We start from the raw sequence: 14,067 nt of genomic DNA, 5'->3' as shown, positions 1-14,067 counted from the left end.
GGTCATCAACAGAAGCTCATGTATTAAATCTAAATATTAATGGACAGCATATCAAACAGGTCTCAGAGGTAGAATACCTCGGCTTCATGTCAGATTCACAGCTAAAATTTGAGAAGCATGTTAAGATGGTGAGTGGAGTTGCAAAAGCAAACGTACATACATTTAGTGTATGTAATTCTTTACCTGCAGAACTCAAACTGGATCCTAATTAAGATCACTTTAAACTCAAACTGAAACAGTTTTTGAAGCGGAATCAGTCATGCAGTCATGAATAATTCAGTGTTTGTATTGTTCTGTCTGTACTTTTATTGTTGTGTGCACTTTGCACTGTTACTTGTGTTATTGCTGCTGAGTCTTTTGGATTTTAAGGCCCAGCTAGAGACGGGCATTGCTACATACTTGCCCCTATACAAATAAAGATTAAATAAATAATTTAATTAAGATGTAAGAAAAGCAATCTGCTATTTGTAATGTATATGTATTGTTCAGATACAAGGAATTCAGGCTCTTTCCTGCATCATTCTGGGGAAACTTATTTCCAAACAGTGGAAAGAAAACCTACATGTGCCACGTAGACACACATCTGATTAAATATTAGTCATATAGACATGATGAAATGTGAGAACTGTATAAAGAGTTGTGGCAGCGATGCATATCAGGGGCTCGGGTGGGGAACACAGGGGCAGAACTAAGCACACATGTATAAGGTGTACAGCACAGTCTGTATAAAGGTTAGAGGTTAAAGGGGCACTGTAGGGTTTAAGAGTATGATATTACTTGCCAGGGTGAGTGTGAGTGTGTTCATGCTTGCTCCTGACAACACTCTACAGTTATTAAAGGTTATAAAGTATTCTCCATCAGAGTTAGAAACAGTCTGATAGCTTAAACTGGCCACGATAATGATAGTGGCTCCATGCTGAGGTCTGACTGAACACATATTTCTTTGGTATACTTAAAGAGCTGAGAGATTAAGAGGAAACGGCTTAACTGGTTTAACCATTCCTGGGCTGAGATGATCGGCGTGTTCACCTCAGCAGCTACAGCATACACCTCTGTCTGTCCAGCGGTGGAACGTAACTACGTATATTTATTTACTCAAGTACTGTCATTAGGTACAGTTTTGATGTACTTATACTTTACTTGACAGTTTATGCTTTTACTTCACTAGATTTGGGGGTAAATATTGTAATTTTACACCACTAGGCCTTCAATAATTTGACAATCTAACTTTGGTTACTAGTAACTATGCAAATTTAAATAATTAATACAAGATATAAACCAACTAATACATGAAGATATATTATCACCTGTAAGGATTTAGGCCCATCATAATTTATTAGTTGGTTCAAAGCTGGTTTAAAAAAAAATATATATTGTTTGAAGTTGTTAATTTTTGTCTGGAACAAGGATGTTTTCTGGCACAGGCCAAGTTTATAAATTAAAAATGACAGCAGATCAAAACATTTTGTAAATCACATTTCTTTCTTTCTTTTTTATATTTTAACTTATTTATTTTGGCACCGAGGACACGATTTGTCTCAGTTCTAAAGAGAAGTGATAAGGTGATAGCTCCACCTTCACCAGCTGCAAAAATAACAGTGATGTACGTTAATGTATCATTAATTATAATCCAGTTTTATGATGTATAAGATTCTGGAATGAGCCGTTCTGCATGAGTAGGCCTACCTTTACTGAAGTATATTCTGGCGCGGATACATGTGTACTTTTAGTTGAATAAGATAAAGTATTTTTACACGGATGTACTGCTACTTTTACTTTACTTTCATTGGCAGCGTGCTGAGGTCTAAATGAACACATATTTCTCTGGTATTTACTTTAAAGCTGAGATTAAGAGAAACATTTTGACTGGTTTTATAACTTCTGGGCCAAGTTAATCAGCTGAATTAAAGAAAACCTGTTCACTTCAGCACTTTCTGGAGTACTTGTTCTTCACTTTAGTATTTCCATCTTATACTATTATATATTTTCATTCCACGACACTTCGGGTAATAGTTAGGCTAACAGTTTTGGGGAGGTTGTTTTGGAAACATAGCTTGGTAAGCTGTACATTACTACACACAGAAGAAAATGAGCTACAGCAAAGCTAGTGAGTAACCTTAAAATATTAAATTGACAATATAGATGTGATGCAAAATATAATATGCCACTCAATTAAGTTTATTGCAAAAAAGTCAATGATAGGCTAGTTGAAAAGCAATGGTAGAATAAAAAAAATTAACAAATGATTCCTTGTCTTTTATGGCCAAAAATATTTTTATGACACCAAATTTACAATAATATGCTTTAAAATTCACAGTTACTGTTGTTGTTATCTATTTCTATTCAGCACTGTATGTCAATAGTTTGGTATTCTGGTGTATCACTGGGTGACACAACAACATGCTAAAACTCCAGCAGCTGCCATTAAGGTAGCTTCAAACCACAAAACATGGCGACCAAGCCTCTTTCTGGCAACTAGCACACCTTACACTTATGTCTATAACATCACCAGTTAATATTAGTGATGTTACTTTGGAAGAAAAGGACTCAAATCTGTTTCAGCGTGGTGGCCTCATATTAAAATGTAGGCTTCTCATGCAGGTGCGACACTAGAGTTTGTCCAGCAGATGCCGCCATTTTGAATTGCTTCGAAACAGTGAACGACGTGACAGTTTATTCATTTTGACTCACAGCGCTTCAGGAAGTGTCATTTCGACTCAGCATTACAACTTTAGGGACACTTACTTATCTTTATATGAGTCACTCATCCTTCTTCTAACCAGCTCACACCGGCTGCAGTGTCCGCCATGTTCTCCACCACCTGTTCTGGTAACAGGAACACACCTCCCGCCATTAACCACTCCTCTGCTTCCTCTGGAACCTGATGCTGCGTTCAGGTGCTCCTTGCATGTTCCCCAGTTGCGACGTTTAACTTTGGTGTGTTCAATTTGAATTTAAGGGCATCAAAGAATGTGGTGACAGAGACATGTGCGTGTTTTTCTTGAGAGGCCACTATGTTTGAATAGGCCTAGTTGATGTTTTATTGTGGATTTTTGTATTATATTTTATTTTTGTTGCGTTTTAAATGTGCTTTGATTGCCCAGGTCTCTCTTGTGTGTGTTTCAATCTCAATGGGACTTCCTGGTTAAATAAATAAATAACAAATTAGATTTAATGTGAAACAAACATGGACACTAAAAGGATGTTGATGACAGTTTGATGCTTTATATTACAAAATAATTTTGTCTCAGACTTGCTGCTACAAGGGAACATTCCCTAAATCTAAATATTGTTTACCTGATTTAAACTGATATATAACTTGTCTAACTAATCTAGGTCACTCTGTGGACAGCTGCTGACAGTTGCAACCTAACACTTAACTACAAAATAAATGTGAGCAAAAACCTGACATTCGGGAAGTGCAGGCAGAATCTGATTGGTTATGGGAGGAGGCAGGTGAATGTGAGAGCAGTGGAGAGAAGGAGTGGTTCAGGGGAAGAGCTGAGGAAGACAGGTATGAGATGGGGCAAAGAGTAGCGGATGTTTGAAAGTCTTTGGCAGCACACAATGTTTTTTTTTTTTTACCGGCAGTGAGATAAACATTTCCTTCAATTAAACTGGTGAACTGGTTTATAAACAGTGTGCTGTGAGATCTGCCGCTGCGCACCTCAAAACCGTGCGTAATAATTGCGCGTAATGACACGTAATGATAATAATGAGCCTACAGATATTAACTACGAGCCGCTCCGTCACTGACTGCTCTTGTCCTGTCCTCTCCCTCTTCTTTCTCTCCTGTCCTCTCTGACTATCACTAAACTCTGGCTTTTGAACAATGCAGGAGAATTGTTGCAGACAGTTTATATTATCAGCCTGGGCCTGGGGCTTGTTGTAACAGTAAATGGGATGTGTTGTAACTTGTGTAAGTTAAACTGTATCTGCGAGTGTACATCTTACCCCACATGATGTGGGCAGCCGGGTCCAGCCACACGCTGCAACTGCTGCCAAGTACTAACGGCTGCTAGCCCCACCCGTTGGAAAGAGTGTGGGATATACAGTACCACTACTAGCAATGGGAGGGGGGGACTAAATCTTTTAAGACTTAAATAGCACATTATTGCGCTTTTATAATGAGCACCGCTTACATTGTGCTTTTAATAAATACTACTGCATTGTTCAAAAATTATTAATTGTGTTTCAAATTATTCTAGGGGGGTACAGCTTTATTGAAGGGGGAGTCATGTCCCCCCTGTCCCCCCCGGGATTTCCACCCCTGCCACTGTGGATCCTCCTGGATATGAACCTCCCTCCACCGACTTGTTCAGACACAGTTGCATCACTGCTGAAGAGATGGTAACAAATAACATACCAGAGTCAGGTTTAAAAATCAACTGACCCTTTACTTTGAAACTTGTGTACCAACATTTGAACAGACTTTCAGAGATGTTCCAACTTGAGTGGTCATTCACATTCATATTTTCCAACACCAGGGTTATACCTCTCATGGGCCATTTCAATCCTCAGGTGCCCCACATAATGCCTCTTCAAAACCTGCATGCTACCTGACCCAGGGGTGCATTTCATCAGGCTATTCTCATTTCCAAGTTCGCACGTCCTTGTTTCCTCTCCTCTCATCTTAGTCCCCCCCACACCTGAGATGTGAGCAGAGAAGGTGAGAAAGAAACACAAGGAGAAAGGACTCAAGGCAGCAGGCATTTAACAAAATGAGACATCCATGTGTCGGAGCTGTCATTTTAAAGAGATGTCAATTAAAAATGACGTGTGGCACAGCTGCATCATCAGCTTTATACATCACAGGTGCCGAAAAGACCTCTGCAAAGGACACACCTATGCATCCTTGCTCATAGCGCCTCTGGCAAGCCTTGAGATGTTTTTTATGGTGCTTTCACACCTGCCCTGTTCGGTTCGGTTCAATGGAACTCAAGTTTGTTTGCCCCCTATGTGCCTTGTGTTTGGGCAGGTGTGAACACAGCAATCGCACTCAGGCGTGCACCAAAACAACCGGACCGAGACCACCTCTTCAAGAAGGTCTCAGTCCGGTTACAAACGAACTCTGGTGCGGTTCGTTTGTGGTGAGAACGTGTTCCGACCTCGATCTGGACCAACTGCAGTCGCATTACACATTGGGTTAAACAATCATGAGCATGATATCCAGGTTCACAGGCAGGAGAATGAAGATGAGGAGGCACAAAATAGACAAAGAAGAAAAGTGAAGTCTGCTACATACTTCCTGGCATCCTCTCTTCTCCTTTGACCTGGAAATTGCTCCCCTACAGCCATCATGGAAGATCTTCCCATCCCTTAAACGCACCTTAAGGGGAGAGGAGGCTACTCGAGGAGCATAAAGCAAGGAAACATAGGTGTATCCCACGCATCTCTCTCTCACATCCTTGCTTGAAGGAGCTAAAGTGCGAGTGAGGGAAGCAAGGAGACACGTTGGCATAATGAAAAGCACCTTGGTTCTTCCTCTCAAACAAAATCCAGCCATATGTAAAAGTGACGCAAGATTAAAAAGAGATTAAGGACAATCTGAGTCACATTTGAGTTTTATTTTGTTGTGCAAAAACCAGATCTCTGGTATCAAGGTGCAACAACAGTTCATTCAAGAACACTTCCTGTGCAAAGCAAGCATCACATGACAAAGGCTCCACAGTCATGAATCATAAATAGTGCATCACCTTAAACAGAACATTGGTTAGAATCGTAACAGAGTCAAACTATTGAGAATAATGCCTTAAAAGAGAGACATAACGTCTTTGTTAAATTACACCGTTAATCATGCAGCTCAGAGATAAAATGATCAAAGTGTCGTCTCTTTAAAATCATAAAGCTTCTGTACAGTTTTAAAGTTCAGTCAAACCAAACCTCTGCTCCTCCACTTCACATTTTTGCTTTGATGGAGGGAACGTGCAGCGAGTTCAAGTATTTCTCCAGCGTGCAGAGATAGTCTTCTGGGTGGCATCGCATGTGGGCTGCGTGCTTGGACACCTTCCACTTCCTGCTCCTAACAGTCACGCCTCTCTTCCTCCAGAGGTCAATTATCTTTTCCAGGTCAGTGTGGTCGCACAGGGGGTCGTTTTCGCTGTAGAAGAAGAGGGCCGGCGCTGTAACCGGACTGTTGTGGAACACCTGGATGCCGTTGTTGTAGAAGTCTGCCGTCTGGCGTTTGAAGAGCCAGAAGTAAAACATGGCGATGTTTTTGATGAAGCGCTCCAAACGTGGCACCAGAGTCCTGCCGAGGCCTGAATAACAAGAGACAGGAGATAATCAAGAGGGTTAATGTTTTATAATCAAGAGCAAAGTTACATACACTGGTCTTTTTTCTATTGGCGTGTGGGAATCATAAATATTTGGCTCATTCAAAGCCCTGATTGGCAGCCAGTGTGAGCGATGATAACATTTAAAAGGAGAAAGACTTGAGTGGTGCAATGGATCTTTTTATAGTGCGGAGCAAATTACAACAGCACCAGTGAAGCTCATGTCGTGATAAGAGTGATAACACATGTTACAGGAGCTGTTGTGCACAGCTATAAATACAGGTGTGCCTTGAGATTTTGGCTTGCCCCCTTTCTACAGACTAGACAAGTGGATTTTTTTATTCTAAATACAGTGTAACCTCGAAGTAGTTAACGTTATTAATGTATGACAACATTAAATGTCTGTCTTAGTTTGAGCAGTTTACATTTCTTTGACAGAAATTATATAGAAACACATAACATACATTCATTCATTTTCCCATAACTGCTTATCCTGTTGGGGGTCACAGGGGGGCTGGAGTCTATCCCAGCTGACATTGGGCGAGAGGCGGGGTTCAACCTGGACAGGTCACCAGACTATCACAGGGCTGACACATAGAGACAGACAACCATTCACGCTCACATTCACACCTACGGACAATTTAGAGTCACCAATTAACCTGCATGTCTTTGGACTGTGGGAGGAAGCCGGAGTACCTGGAGAAAACCCACGCTGACACGGGGAGAACATGCAAACTCGGCACAGAAGGGATGCTCCACCCTGTATAAATGTGTAGCCTATACAATAAATAAAATCAATGTTGTAACATCTCGTCAACTATGTGCATGATACTTTTGCGGCCTGACGCCTTTTCCTAAAATTTGCAGTTCTGTGAAGCGAACAGTGATGGCTAGTCTAGAGTCTCCTTATTAAGGCTAGCTGTTGATTCAAAATCCAAAAGAAAAAACAAAAGTCTCAGAGAAAAATAGAGAATTTCATAGTGTGTGGACAGATTTATTTGCTTTCACCACTAACGCTGCAAAGTTAAAGTACCGAATAATCATAAATAGCTCACTGCAGAGTAGCCTTTATTGTAAAACATATTAATGAATGCTTATTTAGACCTATTAAGATTGTTTATAGGCTAATTTAGATGAAATAGGATGTGTTGTTGTCACTGAATTGCACAAATGTGTATTGCGGCTCCAGATGAGTTTTTAAAAAAAAATTTGGCCTGGTTCTTTTGATACAGTAGTCCAGGTTTCCGAACCCTGGTTTAGGGGGTCGATTGGGAGAGGCGCAAAGAGTTATGCTGTGGACTACAACTTAGAGCTGTATTTGATATCTCTCATATAAATAAGTTTATAGGGACACAATAAGGATATAGTGACAGTTATATTTAATAAAGTTATCAACTGTAGCTTTCGGCCACATTATATTTATTAGCAGTCTCTATTAAAATGAGTGTTTATAATAATATTTGAGAAAAAATATTACCTATTCTTAAATGTAAGAGACTGCTGCTTCTCCTTGTCTCACACTTTATTAAATTAAATATCTTTGGGTCTTTATCTGGACAAAGCACCCATTGCTGTAAGGTATTGCCACAGGACTGTTTGAATACTATTCATCACGTCCACAGGGACGTTATTGTTCTCTCCGACGGCTGTTAATCATAGTAGTGCTGACGTGACAAGCCTGGATTACCAACCGGATAAAGCAGTCAACCACTGCTTGGCCTAAGTCAGACAGGGGCCCCCAGAAATCCCTGGTTCAGTGTGTAGCAACGGTGTGAAACAATAATAAAGCTGCAGCGAATAGTCAATCAAAAGAAAAGTAACTGGAAATTATTGTCATCATTTCAATAATCAGTATTTTTTGGCTTTAATTATAGCAAACTGATTGTCTTTGGGTTTTGGACTGTTGGTCAGACAAAACATCTGATGACGTCAATTTGTGTTGTAGGATTTTATGATGGTTTTCTGATGTTAATGTCTTTGGGCTGCTGTGAAACTGTGCCTACTTGGGGCAACAAAAAAGTCTGTCTTTGCTGCGTTGGTAGTCTTATAGTCTTATTTACTTTAGACATCTGTGAACAAAAAGGTGCTCAAAGTGGGGAAAAAGATTAAAAAGATGTAACGTTTCAGTGCTTCACAGAACAGATACAGACACAGACAGATTCCTATCAGGTGTAATAAATCACTCAGCTGGTGCCACTAATTACATGAAATCAACTCATGTGATGAGGCACACATATCAGCAGTACTGATGACAGTCAAGGACTGAATGTCAACATTTACCCTAGTGAGTGGGTTGGGGAAACTGTCATAGTCCCTCTTTTTGTAGACTAAATGATCAATCACAAATATAATATAAAGTAACCAATAACAGCCAATTTTATATATGTATGTGACCTGATGAATGTAATAAGTGTTTGCAGACACTGTGCTAAAGTTGGAAACATGCTGCCACATATATTTCCTGAACTCCTGCCAAGCTGCTGCAGAAGGTCAGCTGGCTGGTAAATTATTTAAAGATCTGACACAGATATCCAACACAAAAGTAACCCGAGATAAGTCACACTCACTCACCTATCGCCATGCGCTCCAGGGTGCCCACCACCAAGCTGTCGTAGATGTGCCCTATCACCCTCTGGGCCAGGTCTGTGTGTTTGTTCCATCCCTGGGAGATGTGGATGAGCGTCTGGGTGAAGGTGTAGCCACCAATGGAGGATGCGTGGACCAGCACCGGCCTCCCTGAGAACTGAGGCTCCTCCAGAACTTTCAAAACCTCCAGCCCGTATTCCAGCCCCCATCGAGGCCACAGGAAGTGCATTACATTGCTCTGGACGAGGAGGAAGTCCATGCCACGGTCCAGGTACAGGTCCCTGTACTTGCCTACCGCAGCCAGCGGGGCACCGAGCCACGAGAAGAAGACAAGGAGAGGACGGGAAGTGGCAGGTGATGAAGGATCTGCAGAGGGGGAACGGCTTTTGGGCAGAGCTGAGGAAGACAGGGATGAGACGGGGCAAAAAGTGGTGGATGTTTGAAAGTCTTTGGCAGCACTTAATGTGTGTTCCCCCGGCTCTGAGATCGGAGTGTAATAATAAGTTATGCCAATGCGGATCCTCTTGGCTATGAACCTGCCTTGTTCAGACACAGCTGCACCGGTCCTGAAGAGACTGGAACAAACAACAAACCAAATGAGTCACTCCCACACCCAAATATTTCATATGCTGTTTCTTTGAAAGACAGATTTAACTGTACAGTATATCCTCCTGAGACCCACGAAAACTAAAGGCTAGGTATTGAAGTTAATTCTAGATTATATAAGTTTAAAAAAAAACGAAAAAAAAAAAAACAATGTTTAGAAACGTTGAAATATTTTGTGTGTCCCCAACTACAGTTCGGAGCCAGTATGCTGTCACTAAGAGAGGTAACATGATGCTAATGCTAATGCTACTTTTATGCTAGCAAAAAACAGGCTTAAAACCTTTCAAACAAAATGTGCGTACCAAAAAAAACTGAACATCCGACTCCTTAGAGGGGCTTTTAGTACAACCAAATTTTTTTAGGTGACCTGAATGTTACAATTAACTTTTAAGAACTGAAATACACACTGAAATAGCGATAGCTGACGCACTACGTCAGTACATCAACACGAACTGAGGTTTTTTCCTTCAACAACTAACGTACATGGTTGGGTTTAGGAAAAAAAGAACATGGTTTGACTTTAAATCTTACAGGACACAAACATCGCTCTCCAGGGTGAAAGTCAATGTTTGTTTGAACCCATCTACCACCCCCTGACGCCGTCGAGCACTGTTAAACTATAATAGCAACTGGTCGCATATAATGCTGACGTTAGAGGACGGCTTATTTCGTCATTGTCTGACGCTGCCCAAGTCAGACAATGACACTGCCCAAGTGCTGGCGACGACTTCAGAGTGAGACTGGGTTGCATTTTAACATGGAGGTCTAAAGGGATTGACTCACTCTTGGAGCCAGCCTCAAGTGGCCATTAGCGGAACTGCAGTTTTTGGCACTTGTGCGTTGGCTTCAGTTTTCAGCCCCGCAGGTAGCCGCTTGAAGGCTCCAAGTCCAGTCACATGTATTATAGGAATATTATTGTGATATTATACAGGGTTCAAAATGATAAACTGTTAACTCCCTTTAAAAAAAAAGAACAAGAAAAAAAGTTAGCATGCTCTTAGCAGTTTCTATAGGGTACTGTGTTTATGAACAGTATTAGTGATTATAGTATTCAGCGGCTGGGGAAGATCCTTACTATTGCATCAGAATTAAAACAAGGATTTATGACCAAGTTAGTTTTCATTTACAAGGAACTTGTAAACACCTCAGTGTTTGGTAAACATACAGTAAGGAAAACACAGTACACAGTGTTTGGTAACATCTAAAGCAAACATACTAAACAAATTGAGTGGTTTTATCGACATAATCTGCAAATGTTTGGTAGTTTCTCATATTAGCAGTCCATTTGGGATGTTGTTTTGAATGTTTTATTATTTTTATTATTAATTCATAATTTGTTTGTGTTTCTTTTTCCTTTTCCACATGCTTTGTTCTGTACATGCAGGACAAAATAATATGGTTATAAAATGACAGTGTCTTGTTATCCAAAGTGCGACGGGTCAAGAAAGGCATGTAACTACAATAAAAATGTATGAATGAATTAATATTAGGAGTAAATAAAAATAAAGGCAAAGTACCGCAACTGCTTATGATGAAATATAAAAAGAAACTATACAAATGCTGTAACATAAATATGTACAGCTGTTTTAAGAGGAAGTATAAGGCTGTACTGTTTGTGTGGGATGTGTAAAAATATCGAATACTACAATATTATATTAGATTAAACAATAACATTATTATTATCATCATTATCATTATTAGTACTCATCATTTTACTGTTTGCATTCCATATATACATCAGCAGGTTTCCATATGTCAGATAAACACAGGGGGCAGCCAGGCTGTGAAGGCGTTACAGCGTCACTTTCACCAGTACAACCAGTAAGGTGCATTAAAAATGTGCATAAAAAAAGGCTTCACTATGTATGTGGAAGATGTGGCACAGCATACACCTGCCTTTTTTAAAAGCCGTGCAAGTTCCGCTACAGAGGCCACACACACACACACACACACACACACACACACACACACACACACACACACACACACACACGTTATATGACAGTATATCATGGTGTTACCCGGTGGAGAGCGGCAGGTTTCCCATGCTGTGAGGCGACGGTGTGCGGGGCCGCCCTGCTCCTCTGCAAGTAAAGTAACTTGAGACAGCGGGTCAGATCTGCCGCGGTGCCGGTACGGATCGGCGTAGCTCCTTCTTCTTCTTCTTCTTCTTCGTCTTCTTCTGTTTTTTTTTTTTTTTTTGGACGATTGGAAGGACGAAATGGCACATTACCGCCACCAACTGGCGTGGATACAAACTGTAACTGTAAAATAAATAAAAGAATGAATAAATGAATAGATAAATAAATAAATAAAACATATTTTTTTAAAATTATAATTAGTATTATTATTATTAATAATAATAGTAAGAATAATAGCACATTTTATTTTAAAAATTATACTTAGATTAAATTTGCAAAAGAAGCCAAATTTTGCAAGGCTTCTCTCTGTAAATATGATCAAACTTGTGCAAGTACAACTTTAGAAATAAAATAAATTTAATTTTTTTTTTAAAAAAACAAATATAAATTGAATGTAATTATAACAATAATGACAGTAATAAATTCTGCCACCTTTCCTTCAAAACTCTAAGGCAAAACTTGTGCACTTGTGCAAGTTAAACTTTAGGAATACAAAAAATAAATGAATGAATGAATAAATAAATAAATGAATAATAAAAACAATTAAATAACAATAGTAATAATAATAATAATGATAATGATAAATCAATTAAAATGTAATTCTGCCTCCTTTCCTTTGAATCTCTAAGACAAAACTTGTGCAAGTACAACTTTGGAAATGATGAATAAATAAATTTAAATAAATGAATAAATAATAAAAAATAAATAATAAACAATAAAACCAAAATCTATTAGTATTAATATGATAATAATAATGATAATAACAGTAATGATAATTCATTAATTATCAAAATGTAATTTATGTAAATGTTATTTACATAACTGTGTTACAGGCATATTTAAAAACCAAAAGCTGAGCTACTTATGAATTTCCTTTGATTCCAGTATAAACTGATACCCATAGAAACATCATACTCATGTGAATTCTTTATCATGTCTGTTGTAATAATGTTGTAATAACCAAAATATCTGTACCTCAAACGGCAGATCCGTCCAATAAAAGTATTGTAAAAGTTTACTATCTCCACACTCTCTGTCCAGTAATTGAAAGTCCACATCTGTCCCCCTGAACATAGTAACAGTAGAGTTAATCAGTAAAGTGGCATATTTTAAGCATGCCATAACAGCTTAAACAGTGCCTATCTCTGGATTTGGTATTTATAGTCCAAAGGACATTGTGACCAGGACAAGTTATCACCATGACAATAACACATTGACATGTCACTTCACCCGAACAGGGAAACATGAGAAGGTCATCAAGTAAATTTGTTCTAACCCACTAATCAAATAACTGCAAGACAGTTCAGGGCCACACGATGGAGCCAGAGGCTAACACAGATTAAAGAGCACATACCTCAGTGTGTGGAGCACTTTGATGATTGTGTTCAAATTAAACTTGTAGAATTAATATTGATTACATCGTAAAAGTGGTCAATGTGTCATTTCTATGAATTTTTGAGGATCTGATGTCTTTTAAAGTGACTCAAGCCTTGTGGTGTTCATTTAATCCAGCCCAGGAGAAATGTTTATAAGTAGATAGTCACTGTGCCAAATTTAATACAATCCAGCACTTTATCACGTTCATTATCCTCATGATAATTAGCTTTTTTTCAGCTGCCCACTTTTCTCAAACAGATCTATCTGAGCTGTGACCCTGCAAACCATTTGCAGAAATCACTCCAAAACTGCCCTCATGATACAAGTAACAACTTCCATAGTTTCCCCTGAAATGTAAAGGTATAAATTAGTGTTGAATCAGTACTGAGATATTCTACTTCAGTAAAAGTAGCACTACCACAAATTCTTTGTTAAAAGTAAAAAACCTGCTGAAAAGTACAAAAGTATTAGCATCACAATATACTTGAGGTATCAAAGTAAAGGTACTCATTGTGTTAAATGGACAGTTCTGGCTATTATTAGATTATAATTATTGATGCACTCATGTGTTTATCTCTTTTACATTACAGCTGGTAAAGATGGAGCATATTCAATTACTCAGTACACTGTTGGGTGGTTTAATCTATAATAACACATCATAATGTATGAGCTGATTTACATTTTGTATCAATAATCTGAATATGCAAAGTGATTAGTAACTAAAGCTGAGTAAAATGTAGGATATTTAAAATATAGTATAGTAAAAGAATACAGCAGGAGAAAATGGAAATACTCAAGTTAAGTACAATTATCTCAAAATTATACTTACGTACATCTATGCATCCATTTGCATCAGCTGCTTATCTGAAGCCGGGTCGTGGGGGCAGCAGGCTGAGCAAGGTATTCCAGACGTCCCTCTCCCCAGCAATGCTTTCCAATTCCTCCTGGGGGACCCCAAGGTGTTCCCAGGAAAGACAAGATATGTAATCCCTCCAGCATGTTCTGGGTCTGCCCCGTGACCTCCTACCAGTGGGACGTTCCCGGATCACCTCCAGCAGGAGGCGTCCAGGAGGTTCCTGATC

General features: G+C 39.2%; 1 protein-coding gene across 1 annotated transcript; it reads right to left on the bottom strand.

The window, feature by feature from the left end:
* Positions 1-5,540: 5,540 nt before the first annotated feature.
* On the bottom strand, positions 5,541-12,689 carry LOC126385200 (transmembrane protein 53-like). Its single transcript, XM_050036795.1, has 4 exons — positions 12,584-12,689; positions 11,489-11,731; positions 8,847-9,436; positions 5,541-6,260 (listed from the first exon to the last, which is right to left on the bottom strand). The coding sequence occupies exons 2-4, from the start codon at positions 11,512-11,514 to the stop codon at positions 5,899-5,901; spliced, it is 978 nt and encodes a 325-aa protein (XP_049892752.1). The 5' UTR covers positions 11,515-11,731; positions 12,584-12,689; the 3' UTR covers positions 5,541-5,898.
* Between the last annotated feature and the right edge of the window lie 1,378 nt (positions 12,690-14,067).

This window comes from Epinephelus moara, chromosome 23 (genome assembly GCF_006386435.1).
Source record: "Epinephelus moara isolate mb chromosome 23, YSFRI_EMoa_1.0, whole genome shotgun sequence".
NCBI classification, from domain to species: Eukaryota; Metazoa; Chordata; class Actinopteri; order Perciformes; family Serranidae; genus Epinephelus; species Epinephelus moara.
Note: the sequence above shows the minus strand (reverse complement) of the source record. Positions and strands in the feature narration are given on the sequence as shown.

Excerpts from the sequence above, each read along its gene's own strand:
- LOC126385200 (XM_050036795.1), bottom strand. The coding sequence starts at position 11,514 with ATGGGAAACCTGCCGCTCTCCACCGG. Across the intron at positions 9,437-11,488 it reads AACCTGCCGCTCTCCACCGG|TCTCTTCAGGACCGGTGCAG; the intron begins GTAACACCATGA and ends TGTTTGTTCCAG. Across the intron at positions 6,261-8,846 it reads CCTGGAGCGCATGGCGATAG|GCCTCGGCAGGACTCTGGTG; the intron begins GTGAGTGAGTGT and ends CTTGTTATTCAG.